A 23695-nucleotide genomic window follows, 5' to 3' on the forward strand; every position below is an offset into this window, starting at 1 on the left:
TTAAGATGCCTAACATTATTTATTTAATATGTTTTTGGAAAAATCTATCTAAAAAAAAGCTAAAATGTATGACTATTTTTATTAAAAAAATTAATGATTTATTTTATGTAAAATCAAGCAGCTGAGAATCTTGTTTTATCAATTATCAGGGAGGATTTGGAAGCAATTAAATAATGAGATTGGGTCTAAAGAATATGAATCAGGTTGTTGAGGGGAGGGGAGTCTTCTTCCGCAAACGTTGACTGCATCCCGAAACGGCGTCGATGAAGCTTCTAAGACATCTCCCCTCCCTAAGGTGCCACGTGTAATCGGGCGCGGAGAGCCAGCAGAATATCCAATAATGCGGCCGATTTCCTTACAGGCTACGGCCCCCTAAATAATATTCCACTCTCCGAAACAAATCCAAATCCCAAACAGAAAAGCGAAAAACAATTTGCGCAAACAAAAAGAGAAAAAACAAAAAAAAGCAAAAAACAAAAGAAACAAAAATTAAATTAGAGAAACGCATTAGATATTATAAAAAAGCACCGTTGCCCCGATTAAAATATCCAAATTAGAAAGATCATCCCAATTCCCACACCCGCAGCCCTCCGTCTCTCTCTCTCTCTCTAAAACTCTCTTTCTCTCTCTAAAGCTCTCTCTTTTCTTTATTTTCTTTTTTCTTTCAAATTTTTATTTTTTTTGGGGTTCCATCGCAATTAGATCTGAAATCATTGACTTAAATTCTCGTGTAGGATTTTTTGAATTTTCTTGCGTTTATTCTGGGATTTGCGTGATTGGGTTGTTCGATTTCATCTATTATTTTTGTTAAAAAAAAAAAAGAAAAACAAACGGAAAAAAAATTCAAATTAGGGTTCTCTTTCGCGGGGGATTTCACTGTTTTGATGTCGAGTTCGGAGAGAATGAGTTCGCCTCCGCCGCCTAAGCAGTACGGAGTGACGAAGCCAATATCAATGGCGGGACCCACGGAGGCTGATATTCAAAGAAACCGTGAATTAGAAAAGGTTTTGTTTTATCTTTGGTTATAATTACTTTTTTTTTCCCTCTTTCTATCGGAAACCCTAATTTCGGTTTCCTTTGGTGTTGAAGTTTTTGGTTGAAGCTGGGCTTTATGAAAGCAAAGAAGAAGATGAGAAGAGAGAACAGGTTCTGGGTCGAATTAGACAGGCAAGAAGTTTTTTAAAAAAAATTATTAGTAATTTTAAACCCGGGGATGGCCATGTTGTGATATTTTTGCGATCAGTTGGTTTATTCTTCATTTTGTAATTTGGCTATGAATTGAGCTTGTTTGAGTTGCATTGGTGATCTTAGAGATTTTATTTTGTTAGAGAATTTAGTGATGAACTAGAAAATTAGAAGAATTGATTCAAGGTGGCAATGATAATTGGCTTTCATTATTTTAGTTTAAGAGTCGTAGTGCTAGTCACAGGCAAGTATAGCATTCCTCTGGGTTATTTAATTTCAAATCTAGATTGTCATTTAGCCTTTATGTGCAGATAATTCATTATGTTTTGGGAACTTTTTGGCCTTTTAGGACATGATATGTAGATTTGGGGAACTTTTTTTTTCCCCTGCTTGGTGGCAGAGTTCTCTGATTCTTATTTTGTTTCCATACAGTGATTTTATGTTTTTATCCAATAGTGCCAGTAGATGGTATGTATGAGGTGAAAATTTAGTATGTCTAGTTGAATTCTTTTTGAATCTTTTTTGCAGATCATTTCATTTTGATTTTTCTGACACCATACTTTGGCATGCGATTGCAAGTTTCTAATCTATTCGTCTTCTTACTGGGTTAGCTGTATTATATTTCCTTTCCTTGTGCTGAGAATATCTTATTCTTCATGCTGTCAGATTGCTAAAGATTGGGTGAAGCAACTGACTCGGTTGAGGGGATACTCTGATCAAATGGTGGAGGATGCTAATGCTCTAATCTTTACTTTTGGATCTTACCGGCTTGGTGTATGTTTTCTTTGTTGCTACTCTATGGTCCAGCAACATCTTGTTTTGGGGAGAAACACTTTTTCACCTTCTTATGCTTGCTAGCTTGTTACTTTTTAACTTGTTTTGTTTTACTTCCAGTTTTTCATATTTTGGCCTATTGATTCCTTGCTAATCTTTGACTATTTGAAGATACATCTTATTCTTGATTTTGATAGGTACATGGCCCTGGTGCTGACATAGATGCATTATGTGTTGGACCGTCCTATGTTAGTCGGGAGGTAAACATTGAATTTATGATATACTTAGTCAATAGGATTCACCAAGCTGTTCACAATTAGGTACTAATGCTTATGCTTCTATACCAGGAGGACTTCTTTTTTATTTTGCATAACATCCTGGCAGAAATGGAAGAAGTTACAGAACTGCAGCCTGTTCTGGATGCTCATGTTCCTGTGATGAAATTTAAGTTTGATGGACTATCAATTGATCTTCTGTATGCAAGTATATCTCGGTTGGTTGTTCGAGAAGTAAGTATGAATTACACTGTCTGCTCATTCTTTTTTATTTTTTATTTTTTTAATATGAAACTCAAAAGTGTATTAATGGTGAAAATCAAAATAGAGAGTGCACCAGTTGTCCGCTAAGCAATCAAAAAAGATGAGCTTTTAGTGCTATACAAAAGTATACCACTTGCTACTCATTCTTAACCTCAATCTTTGAAAAGAGAAATGAGTTTATGCTGGATAAGGATACGAATTTACACTTTCTGCTCATTTTTAACCTTGGTCTTTGTAAACAGTAATGAATTTATGCTGGATGATGATCTGGTGCATTTTGGTTAGAGGTTATAGAAATAATGTTTGACTCGCTACCCCTTAATTTTCCCTATGATATTAATTTATTGCTATGGTTCCATTTGATATGATTGTCTTTGTGTGTGAACGAAATTATATTCACTGATAAAACAGTGTGCTTCTTTTGTTCTTGTGATGGATGCTATTTGTATTAGTGGATGACTATTGCTGCAATGAGCCATTTCTTCATGCTTGGAGAGATCACTGAATTCAAAATGTGTTCTTTCCTTAGTAAAATGATAAGGGAGGAAAGAGATGTGGAAGACAGAGGTTCCAAATATACATATACTTATTATGATGTTTATTGCTTTCTCAATTCAGCTGGAATGTCCTCTGCGCTTTGTCATCTGCAAGTAATGTAGTTCATGGAATGGGATTCTAAAGGAAGCTTGACCTCTCTTACTGTTTTTCCCTTTAGGAACTGTTGGCAAAGGTTTCATTATGTTTTTGCTCACTTCTGACAGGATTTGGACATCTCTGATATGTCTGTATTGTATGACGTTGACGAACCTGCTGGTCGGAGTCTTAATGGCTGCCGAGTTGCAGATCAAATACTGAAGCTTGTTCCAAATGTTGAGGTGATTTTCTTCATATTGAGTTATTCATATTTTTGACTGCTTTACTGGATTCCATGGACCTTGTTTAACACTTTGCTTTATTATTTATATCTTGCAAGTCTTCCTTAGTCTAATGGTTTCTATGTACTGTAGCATTTTTGCACAACGCTCAGATGTTTAAAGTTTTGGGCGAAAAGACGCGGAGTTTATTCTAATGTGAGTAATTATTGTCATGCTTTTTTTGAGTGAAATATTTGGCATCTCAGTTTTATTAGATTTTCTCCACAATGTTTAGGTAACTGGATTTCTTGGTGGCGTGAACTGGGCACTTCTTGTGGCTCGAGTTTGCCAGCTTTACCCAAATGCAGTTCCCAGTATGCTTGTTTCCCGGTTTTTTAGGGTTTACACAATGTGGCGCTGGCCTAACCCAGTTATGCTATGCACAATTGAGGAGGCTGAACTTGGGTTTTCTGTTTGGGATCCGCGTAAAAATCGTCGTGATAAAACTCATCACATGCCAATTATCACACCAGCTTATCCATGCATGAATTCTAGCTATAACGTATCAACAAGCACCCTACGTGTTATGGTGGATCAGTTCCAATATGGTAACACAATTTGTGAGGTAAGAAAATTGAGATTTTTGATTTCTCATGCTCTGTTTTTGGTTACTGAATCTGTCCTTTATTTTAAAACCAGGAAGTGGAGCTGAATAAAGCTCAGTGGAGTGCTCTATTTGAGCCATACTTGTTTTTTGAAAGCTACAGGAACTATCTGCAGGTTGACATAGTTGCAGCAAATGCTGATGACTTGCTTGCTTGGAAGGGTTGGGTAGAATCTCGGTTAAGGCAACTCACTCTAATGGTAATATTTCTTGTTATTAGATTTGTTTTATGGAAGATTGTGATTTATGTTGAAATATGAGAAATGAGCCCTTCGGTGTTTTATACTTAATCATATCTTCCAATATTTGCAGATTGAGCGTGATACGTACGGGAAGTTGCAATGCCATCCCTATCCTCATGAGTATGTAGATACCTCCAAGCCATGTGCCCATTGCGCCTTTTTTATGGGTTTACAAAGGAAGCCGGGGGAGGTAGTTCAGGAAGGTCAGCAGTTTGATATACGTGGTTCGGTCGAAGAATTTAAGCTTTCAATAAATATGTATATGTTTTGGAAGCCAGGGATGGAAATCTGTGTTTCTCATATTCGTAGAAAGCAGATACCTCCTTATGTTTTTCCAGAAGGTTATAAACGGACTCGGCATCCAAGACTTGCATCCCAGCAACGGTCTAGTGAAAATGGTAATGAATATCAGACTGGTTCTGGTCTCAAGAGGAAAAAAGATCCTGAATCTGTGGATCAAGATGGGCCAGAGAAACGACAATCTATTAGCCCTCAGAAACAGGATTCTCTTTCTCCGGAACATTTGGCTCCAAGTAGTGTGAGATCTGGGACTGGGTCCAATGTAGAACCAGTCATCCCGGATAAAAGGGTTTTGAATCAGGAGATTGCTGAGGGTGGGGATGTGTCAAATTCCAGTGTTATCACATCTGTTACAAGTGAGGTTGGTTCTTGCGAGGATGTTGGCAATGAATCAGTAGCAGGTAGCAGTGAGGGAAACAATGGTAGCGTTGAAGGGAGTAACAACCCGGTGTCTTCTCAAAGTGATTGTTGTGATGCAGATTCACAATCGCTTTTGGAGAACAGGCATCTGGATGGCAATGGAGCATTTCAAGACAGAGTGCATGAAGAGTTAGAGGTTTTGAATTTAAGTTCCTTGACTGACTCTATTTTTTGGTTTTAATTTCATTGGCATTTGTTTTTTCCATTAACATGCATGTTAATGTGCCAAGATCTAACCTTAGTCTGACATGTAGATTGTATTATCAACTACAAAGAAAAGGCCTAAAGAAAGATTGGACTTGGAAAGAAAGTTTATTTGTCTTGGGTATCATTTGCTTAACAGGCACTGACCAATCTACCTAATCTCTATGATTTTCTTCCTTTCTTTTCATTGTGAAGCCGAATGCCGGGCTTGGAAGCGTACTTCAGTCCACTAGTGGAATTGACTCAGAAACTGTTGTGCAGAAACCAGTGATGAGGCATGTGCTTTTCATTATTTTTAGATTGTGTTTATGTTTTATTCTCTGTGCACATTTTACTTTATACTGCTCATTTTGTTGGTTGTTTGGCCATTTTTATAGCAGGTTGAGTTTGACTTCAACGGCATGAGAGCTTAAAAATTAATGGATCCAATTACAGAAAAGTTTTAATGGAAATCAAATTATGGAAAAAGCCAGCCGTGTTGGCTCAGAGGAGAGACAGAAAGCCAGCAGTTCGGGTAAGTATTATTTTAATTGCTGGCTTTCATTTTCTTTTGTTTTTTCTTCAGGCATATGCCCATCACTCATGCATGTCCTCATGAGCGGAAACCTAATAATAGTCATGGTCTCTGAGTGGAGTTATGGAGTGTAGCTTGGCCTTGTTCTTCTCTGTACAGTTGCCATCTTTTGTGCTGAAGCTGTGAGCTCTTGTGATTCCAAGATCTGAAAGTTTGGCAGACAGTGATAGTTCTATAGGTTTATATTTTTTCTTTTTCTGGTTATGATGATCCATCAATTTATCCTATTACGCTTTGCTGTCTGTTGATAGATGGAGGTTGGCTGTGTTGTGTGGCAAGTTTAGGGGTTCGGGTATTATGACTTTTTATCATTGTGCAACTTGTGTATACTTTTAGAAGGTTTCTGGTATGAGGGCTAGTGTGCGCGTAAAATCTACACAGCTTGTGTATACTTTTGTGATGTAATGTAATAAATTTATACTGGAACTCTCTCCCTCCCTCTCGATTGTTATGCCTTATTTTGTTCTTGTGTGACTTGGGGCTGGTTTTCAAATTATGATAGAATCGCTAACCATCAACTGAAAGTGGTAATTGCACAACTGACCAAAATCAAACCGTTTTCGAAGAAATAAGTTTTGTGAAGTTAGTTCACCGTCTCCCTCAAATAGTTTAAACTTCCCAAACCGGTTTATGTTTGATGGGTATGTTTGATGGGGGTTAATTTCATTACAACTTTCTCATTGTCTTCAAAAGAGATAATGTAATGTCTTTTGTATGATTCGGTTCTGCACAGTAATTGGAATGTGACCATTCAAGCAGCATCTTTTAAAGATAAAGATTTAAAAAAAAAAAGTAAAGATAAAAAGAAATATTCCTAGGTGTCCGATATTTTTTATTCCTTATCCTACCCAATTTTATCTAATCTTCACTGTCTAATTAAAATAGGATTGTTCAATTTTATGCGGATCAAACAGCTATTTGTTATTCCTTGACATTCAAGAAACTGTTTTGTACCCAATTTAAATCATCTAGATTGGATTGATTATTATTATTATTGTAGATAAATTAAGATTATTCCGTTAAAGATGGAGAACGGTAGAAAAGAACAGAAAGCACTTTAAGGACACGTGTAGTATAAAAGCGTCGTGCACTTCAGTAACATTGACACACAGCATTGAGTATAGAAGCTGCTTATATAAAACACAAACAGAACAGAGCCAAGCACTTGTAATGATTCCGAGAATTGCTGTTTTCGTTCCTTAAATGTATGCCGAATCACTCTCCAAATCTTGAATTAGTCCTCTTTCTCGAAATCAAGAACTTCCCATATCTGAAAATCTGTTACCATTAATAACTCTTAAATCAATAGAAATCAAATCTTTACTCGTTCCAACAATGTATCATCATCACGAGTTGTGATCAAGATTCAAAAAAAAAAAAAAAAAAAGACTTCACCTTTATAGGCCTTTGGGGCGTTTTCTCTTTCTGGGGTTGACAAGGATTCACTTCTGGTGCTGAAAAACAATGGGAAGGGTGACGGTGGTGGTTGTGTGTTGTGCGGCATTGGCAGCCGGGGTGGCGGCGGCTGTGGTGGTCTGTCGGAGGGTTAAGAGAGGCGGGAAGTGCGGTAAGGCAAATGGGATAATGAAGGAGTTCGAGGAGAAGTGTCGGACACCTGCTGCAAAGCTGAAGCAAGTGGCTGATGCTATGACTGTTGAGATGCATGCAGGGCTTGCATCAGAAGGTGGCAGCAAGCTCAAAATGATCATCAGCTATGTGGACAATCTCCCTACTGGGTATTCTAGTTCATTCTTTCTTATGTATATTTTGGTGGCAATATATTGATACATTTGTCTTTCATTTTTTCATATGATATGCGTGTATCTTGATGATTCGATATACATATATGTGAAATGAATGTATATTTGATCTGCTTTCATTTGTTAAATTGGGGCTTTACATTTTGTGCGTTGCATTTATGATTTTGATTTATTGTTTAAAACATGTTGGAATATGATGAACGTTTGTTTGTCCTGTGTGCATGTTATTGATACATTGTTTTCCAGTCAAAGTTATGGATTGACGCATTATTTCATAGATGTGATGTATCTTGATGGCCAGAAAGTATTTTAAACATCATTGGTTGATACATTGTTTATAAGGTTATAGATTGATACATTATTTCATAGATGTGATTTATCTTAACGGCCGGAAACAATTTTAAAACATTATTGATGGTTATTGAAAGGGTGATGGTTTTGTTCCCAACTGCTCATGAAGGCCTTTCCAGTTATTGTGTTTGAGATTTTGGTACTTGAATCCTGTGAATTCTTCTTGAATTCATTATGGCGTTTATGAAATGCATGGGATACATCTTGTTCATTTCCTTCATGTTTCATTAATTCTTATTTTTTCTTAGTTATGAATGGATTGCACATGTAAATCTCCTGAAGAGCCTTTGTTTTTCCTTCTTCCAATTCTGTTTGTGTATGGTCTTTGAATTTGGGCACTCTATTGCCCCATTCAATGGAGCTTTCTGTAGTGAACAGAATAGATGAGTAAAATCACTGCTTACTCTAACATGCATACGTGCAAATAATGTAAATTATTCTTTCTAAACAACATCTCTTCATCTCATTTGCATGTGCCTCCAGATGAAAGATTTAGAAATTTGGTAATTCATGCCCAACAAGTTACATCTATCTCTCTCTCTGCATTGCATGCCGAGTTGAAGTGATTTGAGGCATCGAGGTTTTCCTTTGGAGTAGTAATAAATTCCATCCTTTAATACTCTTACTTTCACTTCTTCAATCTGCAACTTCTTAACCAGTACTTCTTGCTACCTAGTGATTGGCAAGCTTCTTTCGTTATTTTTTTATTTAATCTTTCTTACATTCAAAATACGCAATAAGAAACATTTAGTTGAGTTAGCCTTCTCTTTTGTTCTTCATGTTGCAGTGATGAGAAGGGTACTTACTATGCACTGGACCTAGGCGGAACCAATTTCCGTGTTCTGAGGGTGCACTTGGGAGGCAAGGGTGTTGGTCTCATTAATCAAGAATTTGCAGAGGTGTCAATTCCTCCACATTTGATGACTGGAACTTCAGATGTAAGCGTTGAGTCCTTCAACCTTATTTACAGCATAATGTAAGCTGCTTTATTAAGTTTTTTCAACTCTAAATAATGAATGTGATTTCAGGCTCTTTTTGACTACATCGCAGCAGAACTTGGAAAGTTTGTTAGTCAAGAAAGTGAAGAGTTTAAACTATCTCCTGGTAGGCAGAGGGAGCTAGGGTTTACCTTCTCTTTTCCTGTAATGCAAACATCCATTAATACCGGGACCCTTGTTAGGTGGACAAAAGGCTTCTCTATAGATGAACTGGTTAGTCCTAATTTCCTAGGATCCATAGATATATTTTGTATTGATTTTTTCTCTTGATTTAGCCTTAAGTAAATATCTGCACTTATAAGAGTGAAATATTTATCCATTTGAACTTTTTTTTTGGGGAAATAACACTTCTTTTTAAATTTGTTCTCATCCTTATACAACCCTGCACAATCCATTTATCTTTATCGCATGTCCTTGTTGGCATCCGATTGATGTTGACAGATCTTCATATAATTTTGCTTATAAATCATCTTAGGACAGTTGTAATTGTTAGGAAAATCCGTTCCATCCCCCCGGTTTTCATTATGCTCTCTTTCTCAGATCAGATAATGGTAGCAGCATAAGTCACACATTTTCTTTCCTTATTCCTCTTTGCTGTTGGATTAATAGGTTGGCCGAGATGTGGTGGAAGAATTGTCAAGAGCTATGGCAAAACAAGGGCTTGATATGAGTGTGTCAGCTCTTGTAAGTAGTTAATTTCCTTGTAAATTTCCCTTGAAGATTCCTCGTTCTAATTCACAAGGATTGCCGGTATCTGATGTTCAGATGTAACATAAGAGTGTATTGTTCCCCAGTTTACAATTCTTTTTTTCCAATTTTTGTTCAATTCGCAAACTGGATACTAGGTCAATGATACGGTCGGAACATTAGCCGGGGGTAGATACACCAACAAGGATGTTGTTGCTGCCGTGATCCTAGGTACTGGTTCAAATGCTGCATATGTGGAGCGTGCACAAGCAATACCAAAATGGCATGGTGTGCCATCCAAGTCTGGAGAGATGGTTAGCAATTTCTTTTTCTACAGTAAAATATGTTTTCCTTTCTGTTATCTAGCAATAAGCAGTGAACAAAAATTTCTGTAGGGTCGAAATATCAAAATGAAAATGAAAATGAAAAGGTGAAATTAAATATCTGAGGGTGCTTTCAATGTCTGATTGCAGGTTATAAACATGGAGTGGGGTGACTTTAGGTCATCACATCTCTCACTATCAGAGTATGATAATGCATTGGATGCTGAGAGTTTGAACCCGGGTGAACAGGTAACTACTGTAAATATTTGTATGCCACAAATCTTTGTTTTTGTTTGTCTAGAAAACATGGTGCATCATTTCAGATTCTTTGTTGTTTGTCACAGATTTTTGAGAAAATGATTTCTGGTATGTACTTGGGGGAGATTGTACGCAGAGTTTTATTAAGGATGGCTCAAGAAGCTGCATTTTTTGGTGATACTGTTCCACCTAAACTCGAAGTTCCTTTTGCATTGAGGTAATTCCCTGAGGCTGTACTCGTGTTACCATTGATTTGTCTGAGGAATTAATTTTAGTAACACTGCCTGGGCTATAAGTCTGGCAGTTTGCAAAGGTTCACATTACCTTTCTGATCTTCTTCAATCTATTACTGATTACAGTAATTGCTCCACGGTAACCACTCAGTTTATGACCTACTTCCTGTCCTCCCAAACTTTGAACCTACTGTTTGTTTCCTTTAGTTTTCATTACCTTATGATTGAACTTGCATTCATGTAATGATATAAAAGAATAGAATCTGGGATGGTTACACTGTGGGTTAATCTGCAGGACACCCGACATGTCAGCTATGCATCACGACACGTCCTCAGATCTCAAAGTGGTAGAGACCAAGTTAAAGGATATTTTGGAGGTACTTTCTGATCTTATATACTGGTGCAGATATCTCAGTTTTGATATCCCAGCTTCTCTATTCTTGGGTCTACTTTGATTGATGTATATAGACAGTTCAGTAGCTGTGGGAAACTCCTAGGCTTCACTGGCCTGAGGCTTTATAATTTTATTGTCGGACTTTTTGTTTAAAACAGATTTCCAATGTGACCTTTATAAGTGATCAGAAATTGGTCTTATTCATATTGGGAAGATGTGGATAAGATCTAAGTTTGCATTTGGACATCCTGCTTTGGTATCTCTATGTGCACACTGATGTTTATGTTTCTGTTTCATTATGTTTGCAGATATCTAGTACCTCCCTATCAATGAGAAAAACAATAGTTGAGCTTTGCAACATTGTTGCCACACGTGGTGCCCGTCTTGCAGCTGCCGGGATTTTGGGTGTACTGAAGAAGATGGGAAGAGACGCAGCAAAGGATGGGGACAAACAAAAGACAGTGATAGCCATGGATGGTGGATTGTATGAGCACTATGCTGAATATAGCAAATGTTTGGAGAATACCCTGGAAGAATTGCTGGGTGAGGAATTATTCAAAAACATTGTCATTGAGCACTCCAATGATGGCTCGGGCATTGGAGCTGCCCTTCTTGCTGCCTCACACTCCAAGTATCTTCAAGATGAGTAGTACCAAAAATCGCCAACATTTCAGCCAATTCGTTGAAATTTCCACCTCTTCTACTCGTATTGAGCACATTTTTCATTTTTTGTGCTTTGGTTCTCAATTTTATATAGTACAGGAGAGATTGTTGCCATGAATTGTTGAATCATTGCCAGCAGAAAACATGTGGATTAAACCTTTGAAATGCAGGACCTGAAAACAACCATGTTTTTTCTTTAATTGGCCTGCAACTTGTCTTCATGCTCTCATTACTTAATTCTTATGATGGAATCAATAAAATGGAAAAATTTCAAGTTTTGCTTTGCCACATGCGATCTGTTATGTTTACCATATTATGGAATATTCCCTTTTGTGCAAATCCAATAGTCACTGTAGCATTAAACTTTGACAAATATTGAAGAAATATATTATCACACTGTTTGGTGCGGACTTGGTTAGTGGGAAAATGAAAATGACAAGAGATCTGCATAATAAGCAAAATATCACTGAAGGGACTGATGCTTGACATATTACTGATTGTTGGTTTGACCACAGGAGAGCTCTCCAGTAGATGAATTATACAAATATACACTGGTAATCTGATGATATACAGAATAAGGTCAAGTGGGGAATGGCCGCTGGCCATATTGATTTTTGAGTGCTCTGAAATTTCAGTTGAAATTTTGAGAAAAATGGTTTCCGTGTCACCACGAGTGTCAGTAGTTGGAAATATGACAAGTAATCAACTGAAAAAGTACCCAAAAATTACATAGTAGTCATCAACATTACTGTATGTACGTATATCGAGCATCGTTTGTATTTGAAAGACATTGTGCATTCACTTGCTCTTTCTTTGATTAGAATTAGAAGTTAAGAATGATGATTAAGATTATATATTTTTTCACTGAAGAAACATTATATTCTAATTTTCTAAGAAAAAAAAAATTTTCCCATCTTTTTTAATCTAATTTTTATTTAATATGGACTTCATCTAAAACCTTACGGTTGGCATAAAAGTATAAGTGGCTAGTCGCACAACTTTCAATTATAGGGACGTTACCCGTAGAAGTATAACAGCGACCGACATGTCGTAAGGATCTAACTATGTATATGGTGGTGTAAAAGTATGACTAGTGTAGCGCATGAGTGTCTTTGGCACCAAATTTCTACTACACCAGTAATTTTAACCCGCAATGGTATGCCGTATGCCAAGTTCACTGAGCTTTATTACAAAGTTCCTCCAATCCTCGAAAGTGTTGAATTTGCAAAGCGACACCGGTCAGTGTGTTATAGTTCCGAAAGAACTGAGGCAAATTTTACCTCCCCCATTATCTGGCGTGAAGCATTTGAACTTTTCAATAAGTATTCCATTCAAGAACTTTGCGGCTGCACAAGTTGTGGATGGTTTGCTGTGGATGTCGCCTCATGTAGACAAGATGACTATAGACTATTGGACGTGCCTTCCAGAAGTTCTATTTTCAGATCTTATACAAGGATGAGGTTGTTAGTGGAGGAGGACGAGAAACTGCTCAATGCTGCACAAAGAAAATTGAAGTTGAGATTATAAGTGCCAGAAAATAGAATCAGTTACACCACACCACTTGTCGAGCAAGAAGTTATCAATGGTTTTTACTGATCCCGGATTAGAGATCAATATGGATGTGGCTTTTATTGATCTCGGATTAGAGATTAATATGGATGTAGCTTATTTTAATCATAGACTCGAAATCAATAGCCACATGGTAACATATACTAAAATCAGGAGATAATTTACAATCAAATATAGAAATAATAACAGTAAGCAATATGTGACTACTAACTAAACCACGTGATGGGAATTAATAAACAGAAAAAAAAAATTATCAATTCTAATACTATAAAATCAAGCAAATGAAATGATAGTGGAGACTGAGATTCAGAACGAAATCTCTCTTCAATTTTGCGTTTATCGGTCTATAAATAAAGCCAAAAGGATCGAGAAATGATCGTTTGGGTAATTCACAAAAAAGTCAAGAGAAATCTAAATCCAAATATTCTCCCAACATAAATACCAACTCGAGCGTCAGAATACCTTTTGTAATTACACGTTCAAATCCAATTTGTAAAAATCGTCAAGAGTAATGGGTCAACTTTAGAACTTACAAGGCAAACAGGTGCAATTCACTATTTGTTTCTTCTCTAATAGTTGGAATTCGGACAATCAAAGGCTTAAGAACCTTCAGAGATGATTACCAAAGAAGAAGAGTTTAATTCGACTTAATTATAAATGTTTATGTTTGAGGAAGAAGATTGATGGCCTTGGAGATTTGATATCGAAAAAGATAACAGCTGCGCTAGATAAATGGAAAGTGTTATCTTCTTGTGTTTTCAATGTAGAAGGATAGCGGAATTTGGTGATTTTATTGCTAAGCTCATATAACAAGAGAATATTGTTATTTAAGTCTATGCTTTGGTTTACAATTGCTCTTTCCAGCTCAAATTAATTACTTATTCCTATGATGAAAATCAGTACAATGCAAAAAAAAATTTCAAATTAATTTCACTTTCCATGTTTTTTTGCATTTGCTTTCTTTATTTTGGAATAATTCTTTTTTGTGCGACTTCAGTAATCACAACAGCTTTAAACTTTGACAATGTACAGAGTAAATATATTATAAATCTATTTGGCGCAGACTGGTCAGTGCAAAATGAAAATCTGCAGTTCAATTGAGAAGCAAAACACTTGAAATGATTTTGTATTTGAAGAATGAAGACACAAGTAGAATACCGCTTACACTTTAATTTAAAGAAAGAGATATGCACAAGGGGAGACGCTTGACCTTGACATATTATTCATTGTTACATTGACCAAAGGAGGGTTCCCTATTAGAATTATATGCATACACTAGTGGGGGGGAGGCCATGGAGAGTGCTCTTTCAAAGTTCAATGAAATCTCAGTTGAAAATTTGAGAAAAAAAGTTCCCCCGTCGCTACCACAGCCAGTAGTTGGGAATATGACGCATGTATTTAAAAAAATTATACAAAAATCTGCTTTAAAAAAGACCCCTTTTGTACCCAAAAATTACATTGTAGTTATCATCATTATTGTATATATTCCGCCACAACGTGATTATGCTTGAGTGTGTGTATATCGAGCATCGTCTGAAATTCAAAATTAAGATATATTATCCATTTTCGTCCCCGTCCTTTCTTTTTTCTTCTACTTCTTCATTTGATGAAGAATGATATTAAGGTTATATTCTTTCATAGAAAAACACTATATTCTCTAAAGAAGATCTTCAACCTTTTTTTTTTTTTTTATAACTTTTTAATCCAACTGTATTAGGTGGTTTACCTAAAATATTTACAAATACATCACACAAGATTTATATCAACATAAAGATCTAAACGACTTGGCAAGTAACCGTTTTGCCAACATAATGATAAAACAAACACGCAGACCAAGGACAGACTTATAACTATTTATTACCCTGGACTAATTTATAAATTTATTGTAAATATTTGAGTGGATGTCGCGCGCACGTGTGTGTGTAAAGTAACGCAGCATCAAAACTCTTAACACATATATCTAATAATAGAACTATAACAATGCAACAAAAATTTTATAATATAAATCATTAAAATTGTACATTAAAAAGATTATCTATAAATTCATTTTTACTTTAGTGACAGAAAAAGTGAAATACTTGAATAATTTGATTTAATGAAAAAAAAAGAACAAGTATACATGATTATGAAAGAAACAAACTATGAAATATTGTTAATTGTTACTATGTCATTTTGTATTTCTAAAATTAGTGATATTATTATATGTTGACATATTGTTAATTTAATTAGATCAAACCATAATATTTTTTATAATAAGTTAAAGCAATAATAACATCTTGGCCCCATAATGATTTCAATTTATTCAATAAATATATAATTTAATTATTTTATAAAATAAGTCTCTAAATTATAATTGAAAAAGAAGAAGAAGTAGTAGTAGTTGAATTCAAGACATACTTTTTTTTAATAAGAACTCAGGACATACTTGAAAATAAAATAAAAATGTTATTATTATATGAATAATTATAAAGCTAAAGGGACACAAATGAAATTTTGCTGATACGCAGCATAAAATGTCAGCTGGCTTGATTGCGGAATGTTTTTCTTTAATTTAAGTTTAAATGGCTACATAAAAAGAATTTAAATGATTCTACAATTAGAGGAGAAAAAAAAGATGTTTTTGTTGGTCTAATTAATTAATCTATGCAAAACTTTAGAAATTTTAGGGTATCTAGAGGTATTACTCTTAATTAATGTATGCATGTTATATGTAATTAAGTTAAAATATAACTATTAACTATACGGTGATTTTTCTAAAATAAATGCATACATGATTTATATACATTAATTGAGGTATAGCACTTGGGATGTATTTTAGAATATCTCGCAAAAACCGTAAACCGAATATAATTAAATTTAAAATGGCAGAAGTGAAATTGTTGTAGAAGCAAAACCCCACTTACAAAACCAAACCCACTTACAAAATGCCTTATAATGGCTTCATGATATACGAGCAACAAGCATCGCGCACAGTAACATACTCTCACAAAGTGATATGATACAAAGACATATATACATATATGCAAATTTGCTCTAACTCAATGGTCGTTCACGCTGCCTCTTTCATCCCAAAACTCTACCGAGTCCGGAGGCGCCACCGCCGTGCTTGGCTACCCATTCGTTGACGTATTTGTGTACTTTATATATATATATATACGGCATACAGGATTTTGCCAGGCAGCCGATCAAAAAGATAAAGGGGTATGTTGAGCTAAGCTACTTTGTGTTTTTGCATTAATTAGAAGCTTGTCTCAGTTTTATCATTAATTAAATTCTAATTAATATTGTTTTGAGATTTTGGTGTCTTCATAAGGAAATCATTTATATGAAAGAATATTTGTAATCATTGTAGGATGCTTGAGACCTATTTGGGTATATTTATATGCATATTTATGTTTGTAATTTTTTTTTAGTGAAAGATGATATTTTTTATATATATAGTTGTGGTTTTTGGAGCATTTTATGGTGTTGGATAAAACTGTTATTTTGCATTATTTGTAATAAATTCGTTAATGGCATTTAGTTTGATCTTATTATCAAGTAAATGCAACTCGCATATTTGATCCGGTGATCACACCCTTCAAAATATCAAGGTAATCTATTTAAGCGTCGTTTGGTTTGCTTTGAAATATAAGAAGTAGCTTGTTTGAGTAGTTGATGGAGTACTAAGCAATTTATTGGTACGCCCATTTTCAAAGGTGAAGCATTCAAACCATTTTCCCATTTTGATGTGTATAAAGTTCTTGTTCATCCCAAAAAAGTGTTGCAAGACCTTTGTATTTTGGTGTATAATTTAATTTTTTATTCTTTTTCTTATATATATCGAGTTAAAGTAATGCTAATCATCTCAAACATTGTATCTTTTAGATGGTATACAGTTCACATTTAATAACAAATCTTTGACGGATTTGCTATTAAACTCCACGCGAGTATTTTTCATTAAACACGCATCTTCTTAGTTTAAAAAAAAATCAAAATTATAATTTGTCTCAAGCTAGCAATATGAACCATCACAATCTCCCTCCTAGGATTTAGATCACAATAACAATTGTAATTCATTTAGAAATTAGGTTTTGAGCTGACTCGATGCATAGTACAAACTCAAGCATGTACATCATTTAATTCAAAGTTATCCAGAATCAATGAGAATACTAATAGTTTTTGATTACTTCAACGTTGAAATCTTCTTTTAATTGCATGGATAGATTCGCGTAAAGATGTATAATAGTAGCAATGTGTGTGTGTGTGTGTGCGCGCGCGTGTGTTCCCTATCAACAATTCTGAACCAATTCCGTGGATAAAAATTTTTTATTGAGACTTAGGGACGTGGTATGTTTTAACAAAAGCATAGCAGTGTTTTTTGTAGAGTCCCTAAATGCAACAATAAGTGGAACAACTGAACTCCTTTTAAAGTTCAACTATACCCAAAGTACATTTCCAAAAAAAGAGTGAATTGGTGATAAAATTGTTGCGCTAAATACTCTCCAACCCATATAAATAAACCAAATCTTCTAATTAAGTGCAAAACAAAAAACCAAATCAAAAGCAGCAAAATGGCAGTACTGAAATTTGCAGCAAAAGTAAAACCCCACTTCCAAAATGTCTTTAATTGTGAATGTTTTTGAAACCCTAAGGAGTACCCAAATTCGATATTTTAAAGACTATCTTTAGAAGATTTAATTCAAGATGCCGTTTCTGATCATTACAATATTGACCCGAAAAATAGCTAAAGATGGTCTGATTACTATGACTGAATTTCTTTCCAAAATCAATAAAATAACCTCCATCTTGGATGTCCATATTTTTATAGTTTAAGGGAAAAAATCAATTGAAATTCTTAACATTATTCATCAATCGGCAGGCATCAATCATCAAATATTTCATCAGGTATTTCTCCATATAAATATTGAAAATTTCCTTCTTATTCTTTGTTTGTGGTTTTTTATTTTTCCAGTGCTACTTCTCCAATCAATTCATTGTTCTGAAGCTGATATATTGTTGGGAACCTATAGTTTCCCCCCCCCCCCCCCGATTTAGTCATGTATTTGAGAAGTATTCTACGTACAATCTAATAGGATTTTGTATTCCAAACTGTATTAGCCATCTCGTCACATTATTGTTCCAACTATTTTTGCAATTTTTATATTTTTTTATTTAAATAGAATTAGCATTTCTATTTAATAATAGATTAATTAAAATTGAATTTAATAATCATTAAATTAAAAGGGGATAGGGGAAGGGGATGGATATCTATATTTTTTAACAGAAAATCCCCAACACGTACACATTCAAACCCACAATAGGTAAGGATTGGTGACGAGAATGTCCACTATCAAACGGTTACGAGTACAAGTATTGGCATTCCTGCATAATAACCGCCCCGTTGCCATACGTAGTTACAATAAGATCCCATCGGGGGCCCTGCAAACCCACCAGATTGTTGTATCAAGGCTCCGACCCCTCCAATTTACATGGTGTGAGACAATGACGAGCCAGTGCACTTCTCTTTTTTGAGAGTATAATGAGAATATACACAGCGAACAACCAAGATGGGTAGCATCACCGTGTTACGTGTCTTCAGATGGATGCTTGGACGTCGAATGAGGAGATAGCATCAAAGTGGCGTTTCAATTAGGAAAATCGTCTGCATTATCACTTCTCTGAGAGATGTGTTTAGGATGATTTGAAGTCTTAGACATATTTGATTCACTGATGTAGTTAGTGTTGGATGATGCACTATTCTTTAGGTCCACATGAGCTGGCCAACTATTGAAGTCTACCATAAAAAAATCAACCTTACATTTAAGGGAAGGAAGTGTCAAACAATTCAAATAAACTTAATTTTCTCGAAACGGGGTGTCAAACAACTCAAATAAGCTTAATTTTCTCGAAGCCAGTAACATCCTCCTAGCTAATTAGTTTTTAATGTGAATGGTCTTTCCCAAAACTGCTGAAAACACAACTGCTTAATGAAAAGAAGACTGGTCTTATTTTTCTTCCCAAAGTTAGGCAGCTCCCCATGATAAAAGCCCTTCAATTCTCCCCATTTCTCTGTGTTTCAACTCTTATCCAAAATTTCCACTACTCTCTCACTCCTATCATGCACCCCAAAATCCAAACAAGTTCACACTACAAAATTCAGCTTATAATACGGAGATTTACAAATTTAACGTTATAAATTCTCGTAACATTAACCGTAGCCCCTTTAATTCTCATATATCATACAAAATCAGTGAGATTTTTTTGGGAGGAAAGAAGTGTCGAATCCTAGGGTGTGTTTGGAATTGAAGTGCTATAACTTTTAAGTTACAGTTACTGTAGAAAAAATAAACTGTAATTATGAAACAAAAATTAATAATATGTAATAAATATAAATTTTAAATAATAATTTTAATAAAATTATTAAATATATAAAAGATTTTCTATGATACAATTGAAAAATCATATTAACATATCTTCTAAACTACAATAGTTAGTGTTTACCAAATATTTTAATACTGTACTTTTAAAACTACAGCTGTCCAATCTCAATTCCAAACGCACCCCTACTTTATTGATATTAATAACAGGAGACTGCTGCTGTGGTGGATGAACCGATCCTTTGAACAAAAAGGGCATAACTTTTTTTCTCTATTTTCTCTCCACCCAACGCCGAAAGGAACCCTCTGAATACTGTACTTAGCAAACAGCAACAAGTTTCATGGAATCTAAAAAAGAACCAGAGCAAGAGCTTTACAACCCATCATCCTCTGGAAACTACACAGCTCAAAAGGGCTCTGAACATTTTGTAAACATGACCCGGCACTCAAAATCAACGGTTCATTTTACCGGGAAAAGGAAGCTACAAGCCCACAATCACAGAGCCTGAGAGCCGCCCACCACTGCACAACCATCAACTTGTTGTACTGCTTTATAACCAACCGTACCGTTGTATGTTGCAACAATCGTCACAAATATTTAAGTACCATCAACATACTCTCCATATTTTTTGTAATTTATGATGTGCGGCAGATACAGAGCAGAGCTTGAGAAAGACAACTTAACAATGCCAATACAAAAATAGAGATTGAAAAAGAAATGACACAATATATATTTGATATTAAAGCTTTGTCCCAAAGTTGCATTGATGAAGAAGCATCAAAAGCATAAAATCAAGGGAACAGGTTAAAAGTTACACAAAGGCTACATAATATTATATTTACGGTAAGTGCAAACAAGTTCATACAAAACAGAGAAACAAAATCTCAAAATGATAACACAATTCAAGACTCTTCCTTCAAACTTATAGAGCTATCATTTTTCTTCATCTCAATGCATGGGTCAGTCAAGCCAGTATCTTGTCCTGCCTGCTGTTTCCAACTGCAAAATAGCAATGTTATCAGATATCGGAAAACCTGTTTACTAATTAATAAAAGCTTCAAATCTGTACGTACACTTCTCACGGCTTAAGGCAGAAACTTCAGAGCTCTTCAACACGCGCAGCCTCGTCACTGTTGATACAAACATGCTGCAAATTCCATATTATATAAGCAGTCAATCACGAGTGACAACACCAGCAAAGTTGCACAAAGCGCTTGAGTTATAGCATAGGTTTTCGGGAATGCATACATGAGAAACAGAATATGAGAGTAATAAGAGGGAATCAGTATTATTAGATTTGGAACCTAATGCTGTTTTTCAGAACAAATTAAACAACAAAATACTGTTATGTTATAGGCTAAAATCACTGAGTGGGAATATAATATAAACTAGAATAATTTTGAAAATGCATCAGATCCATGGTGATAGAGATGCTTACTGCCACGGGACATCCCCAACCAGCATCCTGTCACCTTCGTTATCCTCATAAACAAGGGTATATTCCCCACTTCCATCCAAAACACCAGTAATTGCTTTCTCTTCCTCTTGCTTGTTCACTAATCCACCAGCAGAGGAATCTCTTTGAGCTGAAAAACGACAAATGAAATAAGATAATCACATCTCTGTACAAAAGTCATTAACATGTATGTTTAACAATTTAAAAACTTTAAACTAAGCTAAAAGACAAATCTTAATAGCCCAGAGCTCTGTTCTTAATTATATTCGCAATTTGAATAAGGATTGCCCTTAATTTAGATATTCGATTGACCATATGACGTCTAGACACATTACAAAATCCACACACTATTATTAGTGGGTTGTTAATCATAGGCAAGTCTCGAATTCAGGTTGTGTGCTAATGACTTATCTACAATATATGAAAGAATTGTAAATAAACTTGTAACAATGATAACAACTATCAAATCAAAGCAATCTACAGCATGTGCACTTTACTGCCAAAACTAGAAGACCAATTATTGTTCAATATCCTCTCAATTATAAGCAGTAAAATTAAATTTGACCACGAGGGTATAATTAGTTAATTGAAGTTAAAAAAAAAAAACCTGCAAGGAGGCCTCTGAAGAGTTCATCAACAGCAGCTGAGAGTTTTTCATAGCTATCATAAGCATTGAGGTCAACTTTCCTTCCAATAGGGACACCATCCATGTTAATCTTCACAAAAGGGTTTTTCCTGCCAGGCTCATGAGCCGGTTTTTCATCAACAGTCTTGCTTGGGACATCGTTAGGAGACTCAGAAGCTGGTAATTTAGAAGCACTTGCGCCAGCAAGATTCTTCCTAAATGAACGAATTGGAGGCCAGCCCACCACTGGAGCAGGAGCAGTCCTGTTTTTAATTATTGAGCCATAAAAAAGAATTAGACACCAAAAATTAACCCCCAAAAGATAAATAACTCTAATAAATGGCAAATAGCATAGGAGATAACATTTAGACTATAATAACAGAGGTCAAGAATTCACTGAAAAAAAGGGGGCAGGAGATAAGCGAAACAGTAAGTAATTGCCTTAAACAAGGAAGCTGAGAATATAGGTGATTGGTGAAATTTCGAAAACATGGATTTTAAAAAAAGTTTTATAGACTGAAAAGACATAATAAAGAAAAAAAATAGAGGAACAAAACAAAAAATCCAAGGACCACACACAAACAAACACATAACAATGTGACTCTGAAGACTGAATATCCTGTCTAATAAAGAGAGAGAGAGAGAAAGAGAGAGGTGAAAAGCTGAGGTACCTTTTCTGAGAGCTGTTGGGAACAGCTGTATTTTTTGCAGGAGCTGAAGATGGAAATGCTTTCTTTTCGGCAGCAGACTGCAAGTCTGCAACTTTAGTGCAACAGGGCTGTGAGGATTCCTTTGCCATAACAGGCAAGCTTCGTGAGGAATGATGATGAAGAAATGAAAAGCCATTGTTGTTGCTATTGTTAGTGGAAGAGAAGTATCCAAGAGAAAGAAGATACTGATGATGATGATCATCTCTTTCTCTGTTGGTGGAATCTTTGAGAGACCAACGCTTATCTTCACCACCTGGTGGTCCAAGCCTCAGCTCAAGCTTCTTCTCCTCTGAGGATGACGCTTCTCCATCTCTCATCACAAGCCACTTTCTTCTTTCTTTAGCCATCAAATCCAGCAGTTGGGGACAAGCCTGCTCACCAGTTTTTGAACAACCCTCCATAGAAACAGATACAGAAGTAACTCCAATAACTGATTAAAGATCAAAAATTTTTATTCCACTTTCAAGACAGAAACGTTTATCAAGAAACCTGAAAGACACAAGAAGCGACAAAAAGTTAGCCACTTGAACATTCAAAGATAAAAAGAACTCGTCAACTCAACTTTCTAAAACATGCATTTACCTTAGCAAATGCTTAACCTGAGCTCAAAAACAAGACAACCCACATCCTGGTATCATCAAAAACAAGACCTTTAACACTCAAAACAAAGAATCCAGATTGGAAAACGTGAGAGAACACTAAAGATCTTCACTATACGAGCAAGAACGCAGATGAAAACTCAAACCTTCAACGAAATAGAACCCAGAAAGAAGAGTTAGCAACAAAAGAAGAGCCAAAAATAATATAGAGAGAAAGAGAAGCTAGTACAATGATAATAAGAGTAGGGGTATAGCTAGCTTGTTATGCTGCTGCAAGACTAGTGGGATTCTTTGCTTTTAGGGGCTTGCTGTTATACAAGAGGAATAGGTGAATATCAGAGAAAAGACATTAAAAAAAATGAAAAAAGAGAGAAAGATAGAGATTCTCTTGCACAAACACAAGAACAGGAAGCTATTAAAAGATCATAACACACACGCAACCAAAGAGGAGGGAGAGAAGGGGTGTGTCTGAATAACAACAACGTTAGGTTGCTTAGTTCAGGAAGCAAAGCGTGCTGTTGTTGTTTGCCTGTTGCTGACCTGCTGACTCTCTCATTTTTCTTTTTCTCTTTTCCTTTGATTTGCATACAAAGAAAGACAGTGAAACAAGACCAGCTTTGCTCGATAGACTTATGAGCACACTGCCCCAAACATCCCCCCTTTATTAGAGTTTTGTCCGAGAGAGAGAGAGAGAGAGAGAGAGAGAGAGAGAGAGCGAGGGAGTGAAAGTGACAAGATAATTAAGAAAGATTATGGATTAGAGTGAGGGTGGTTATATGATAATTAAATAGTCGCTTGTTCTTGTTAATTAAAGGTAATTTAGTTAAACTTTTGTGACAAGAGTGCTTTTAAGCTTTTATTGGCCTATAAGAACCAAGATATTTTCTCTAACAGAGTCTTAGGTGAAACATAAGTACTTTTATTAGGTATGAATCAATTACAATGGAGATTCG

The 23695-nt window shown here is 35.5% G+C and overlaps 3 protein-coding genes across 5 annotated transcripts; 2 read left to right on the top strand and 1 right to left on the bottom strand.

Moving 5' to 3' along the window:
• Window positions 1–453: 453 nt before the first annotated feature.
• On the top strand, window positions 454–6201 carry LOC18035908 (nuclear poly(A) polymerase 4). 3 transcript variants are annotated; one of them, XM_006426800.2, is made up of 12 exons: window positions 455–1004; window positions 1090–1167; window positions 1852–1959; window positions 2157–2219; window positions 2307–2468; window positions 3260–3373; window positions 3506–3568; window positions 3648–3977; window positions 4052–4216; window positions 4329–5114; window positions 5378–5457; window positions 5563–6201. In XM_006426800.2, exons 1-12 carry the CDS (start codon window positions 885–887, stop codon window positions 5585–5587), a joined length of 2094 nt encoding a protein of 697 aa, XP_006426863.1. In that variant the 5' UTR covers window positions 455–884; the 3' UTR covers window positions 5588–6201. The 3 variants fall into 3 exon arrangements, with proteins under 3 accessions (XP_024035941.1, XP_006426863.1, XP_024035942.1); XM_024180174.1 differs by having other exon boundaries at window positions 885–1004; window positions 5560–6201; XM_024180173.1 differs by having other exon boundaries at window positions 454–1004; window positions 5378–6201.
• A 596-nt stretch (window positions 6202–6797) lies between these two features.
• On the top strand, window positions 6798–11667 carry LOC18035909 (hexokinase-1). The gene is made up of 9 exons (XM_006426804.2): window positions 6798–7492; window positions 8655–8805; window positions 8896–9078; window positions 9475–9549; window positions 9711–9866; window positions 10026–10124; window positions 10220–10350; window positions 10662–10743; window positions 11069–11667. Exons 1-9 carry the CDS (start codon window positions 7221–7223, stop codon window positions 11408–11410), a joined length of 1491 nt encoding a protein of 496 aa, XP_006426867.1. The 5' UTR covers window positions 6798–7220; the 3' UTR covers window positions 11411–11667.
• Window positions 11668–20058: 8391 nt separating this feature from the next.
• On the bottom strand, window positions 20059–23413 carry LOC18035868 (auxin-responsive protein IAA26). The gene is made up of 6 exons (XM_006426807.2): window positions 22726–23413; window positions 22105–22632; window positions 21416–21696; window positions 20791–20938; window positions 20426–20499; window positions 20059–20351 (listed from the first exon to the last, which is right to left on the bottom strand). Exons 2-6 carry the CDS (start codon window positions 22542–22544, stop codon window positions 20317–20319), a joined length of 978 nt encoding a protein of 325 aa, XP_006426870.1. The 5' UTR covers window positions 22545–22632; window positions 22726–23413; the 3' UTR covers window positions 20059–20316.
• Between the last annotated feature and the right edge of the window lie 282 nt (window positions 23414–23695).

Source organism: Citrus clementina, unplaced genomic scaffold, assembly GCF_000493195.1.
Source record: "Citrus clementina cultivar Clemenules unplaced genomic scaffold, Citrus_clementina_v1.0 scaffold_7, whole genome shotgun sequence".
Classification (NCBI taxonomy): Eukaryota; Viridiplantae; Streptophyta; class Magnoliopsida; order Sapindales; family Rutaceae; genus Citrus; species Citrus x clementina.

Bases quoted from the DNA above. Each gene is read 5' to 3' on its own strand.
- LOC18035908 (XM_024180173.1), top strand. From the start codon at position 885: ATGTCGAGTTCGGAGAGAATGAGTTCGCCTCCGCCGCCTAAGCAGTAC. The intron at 1,005-1,089 runs GTTTTGTTTTAT...TTGGTGTTGAAG, and splicing joins GAAACCGTGAATTAGAAAAG to TTTTTGGTTGAAGCTGGGCT. The intron at 3,374-3,505 runs GTGATTTTCTTC...TATGTACTGTAG, and splicing joins AGCTTGTTCCAAATGTTGAG to CATTTTTGCACAACGCTCAG.
- LOC18035909 (XM_006426804.2), top strand. From the start codon at position 7,221: ATGGGAAGGGTGACGGTGGTGGTTGTGTGTTGTGCGGCATTGGCAGCC. The intron at 9,867-10,025 runs GTTAGCAATTTC...GTCTGATTGCAG, and splicing joins CATCCAAGTCTGGAGAGATG to GTTATAAACATGGAGTGGGG. The intron at 10,744-11,068 runs GTACTTTCTGAT...TTATGTTTGCAG, and splicing joins AGTTAAAGGATATTTTGGAG to ATATCTAGTACCTCCCTATC.
- LOC18035868 (XM_006426807.2), bottom strand. From the start codon at position 22,544: ATGGAGGGTTGTTCAAAAACTGGTGAGCAGGCTTGTCCCCAACTGCTG. The intron at 21,697-22,104 runs GTACCTCAGCTT...AATTAAAAACAG, and splicing joins CCCAACAGCTCTCAGAAAAG to GACTGCTCCTGCTCCAGTGG. The intron at 20,352-20,425 runs GTACGTACAGAT...GCTATTTTGCAG, and splicing joins TGCCTTAAGCCGTGAGAAGT to TTGGAAACAGCAGGCAGGAC.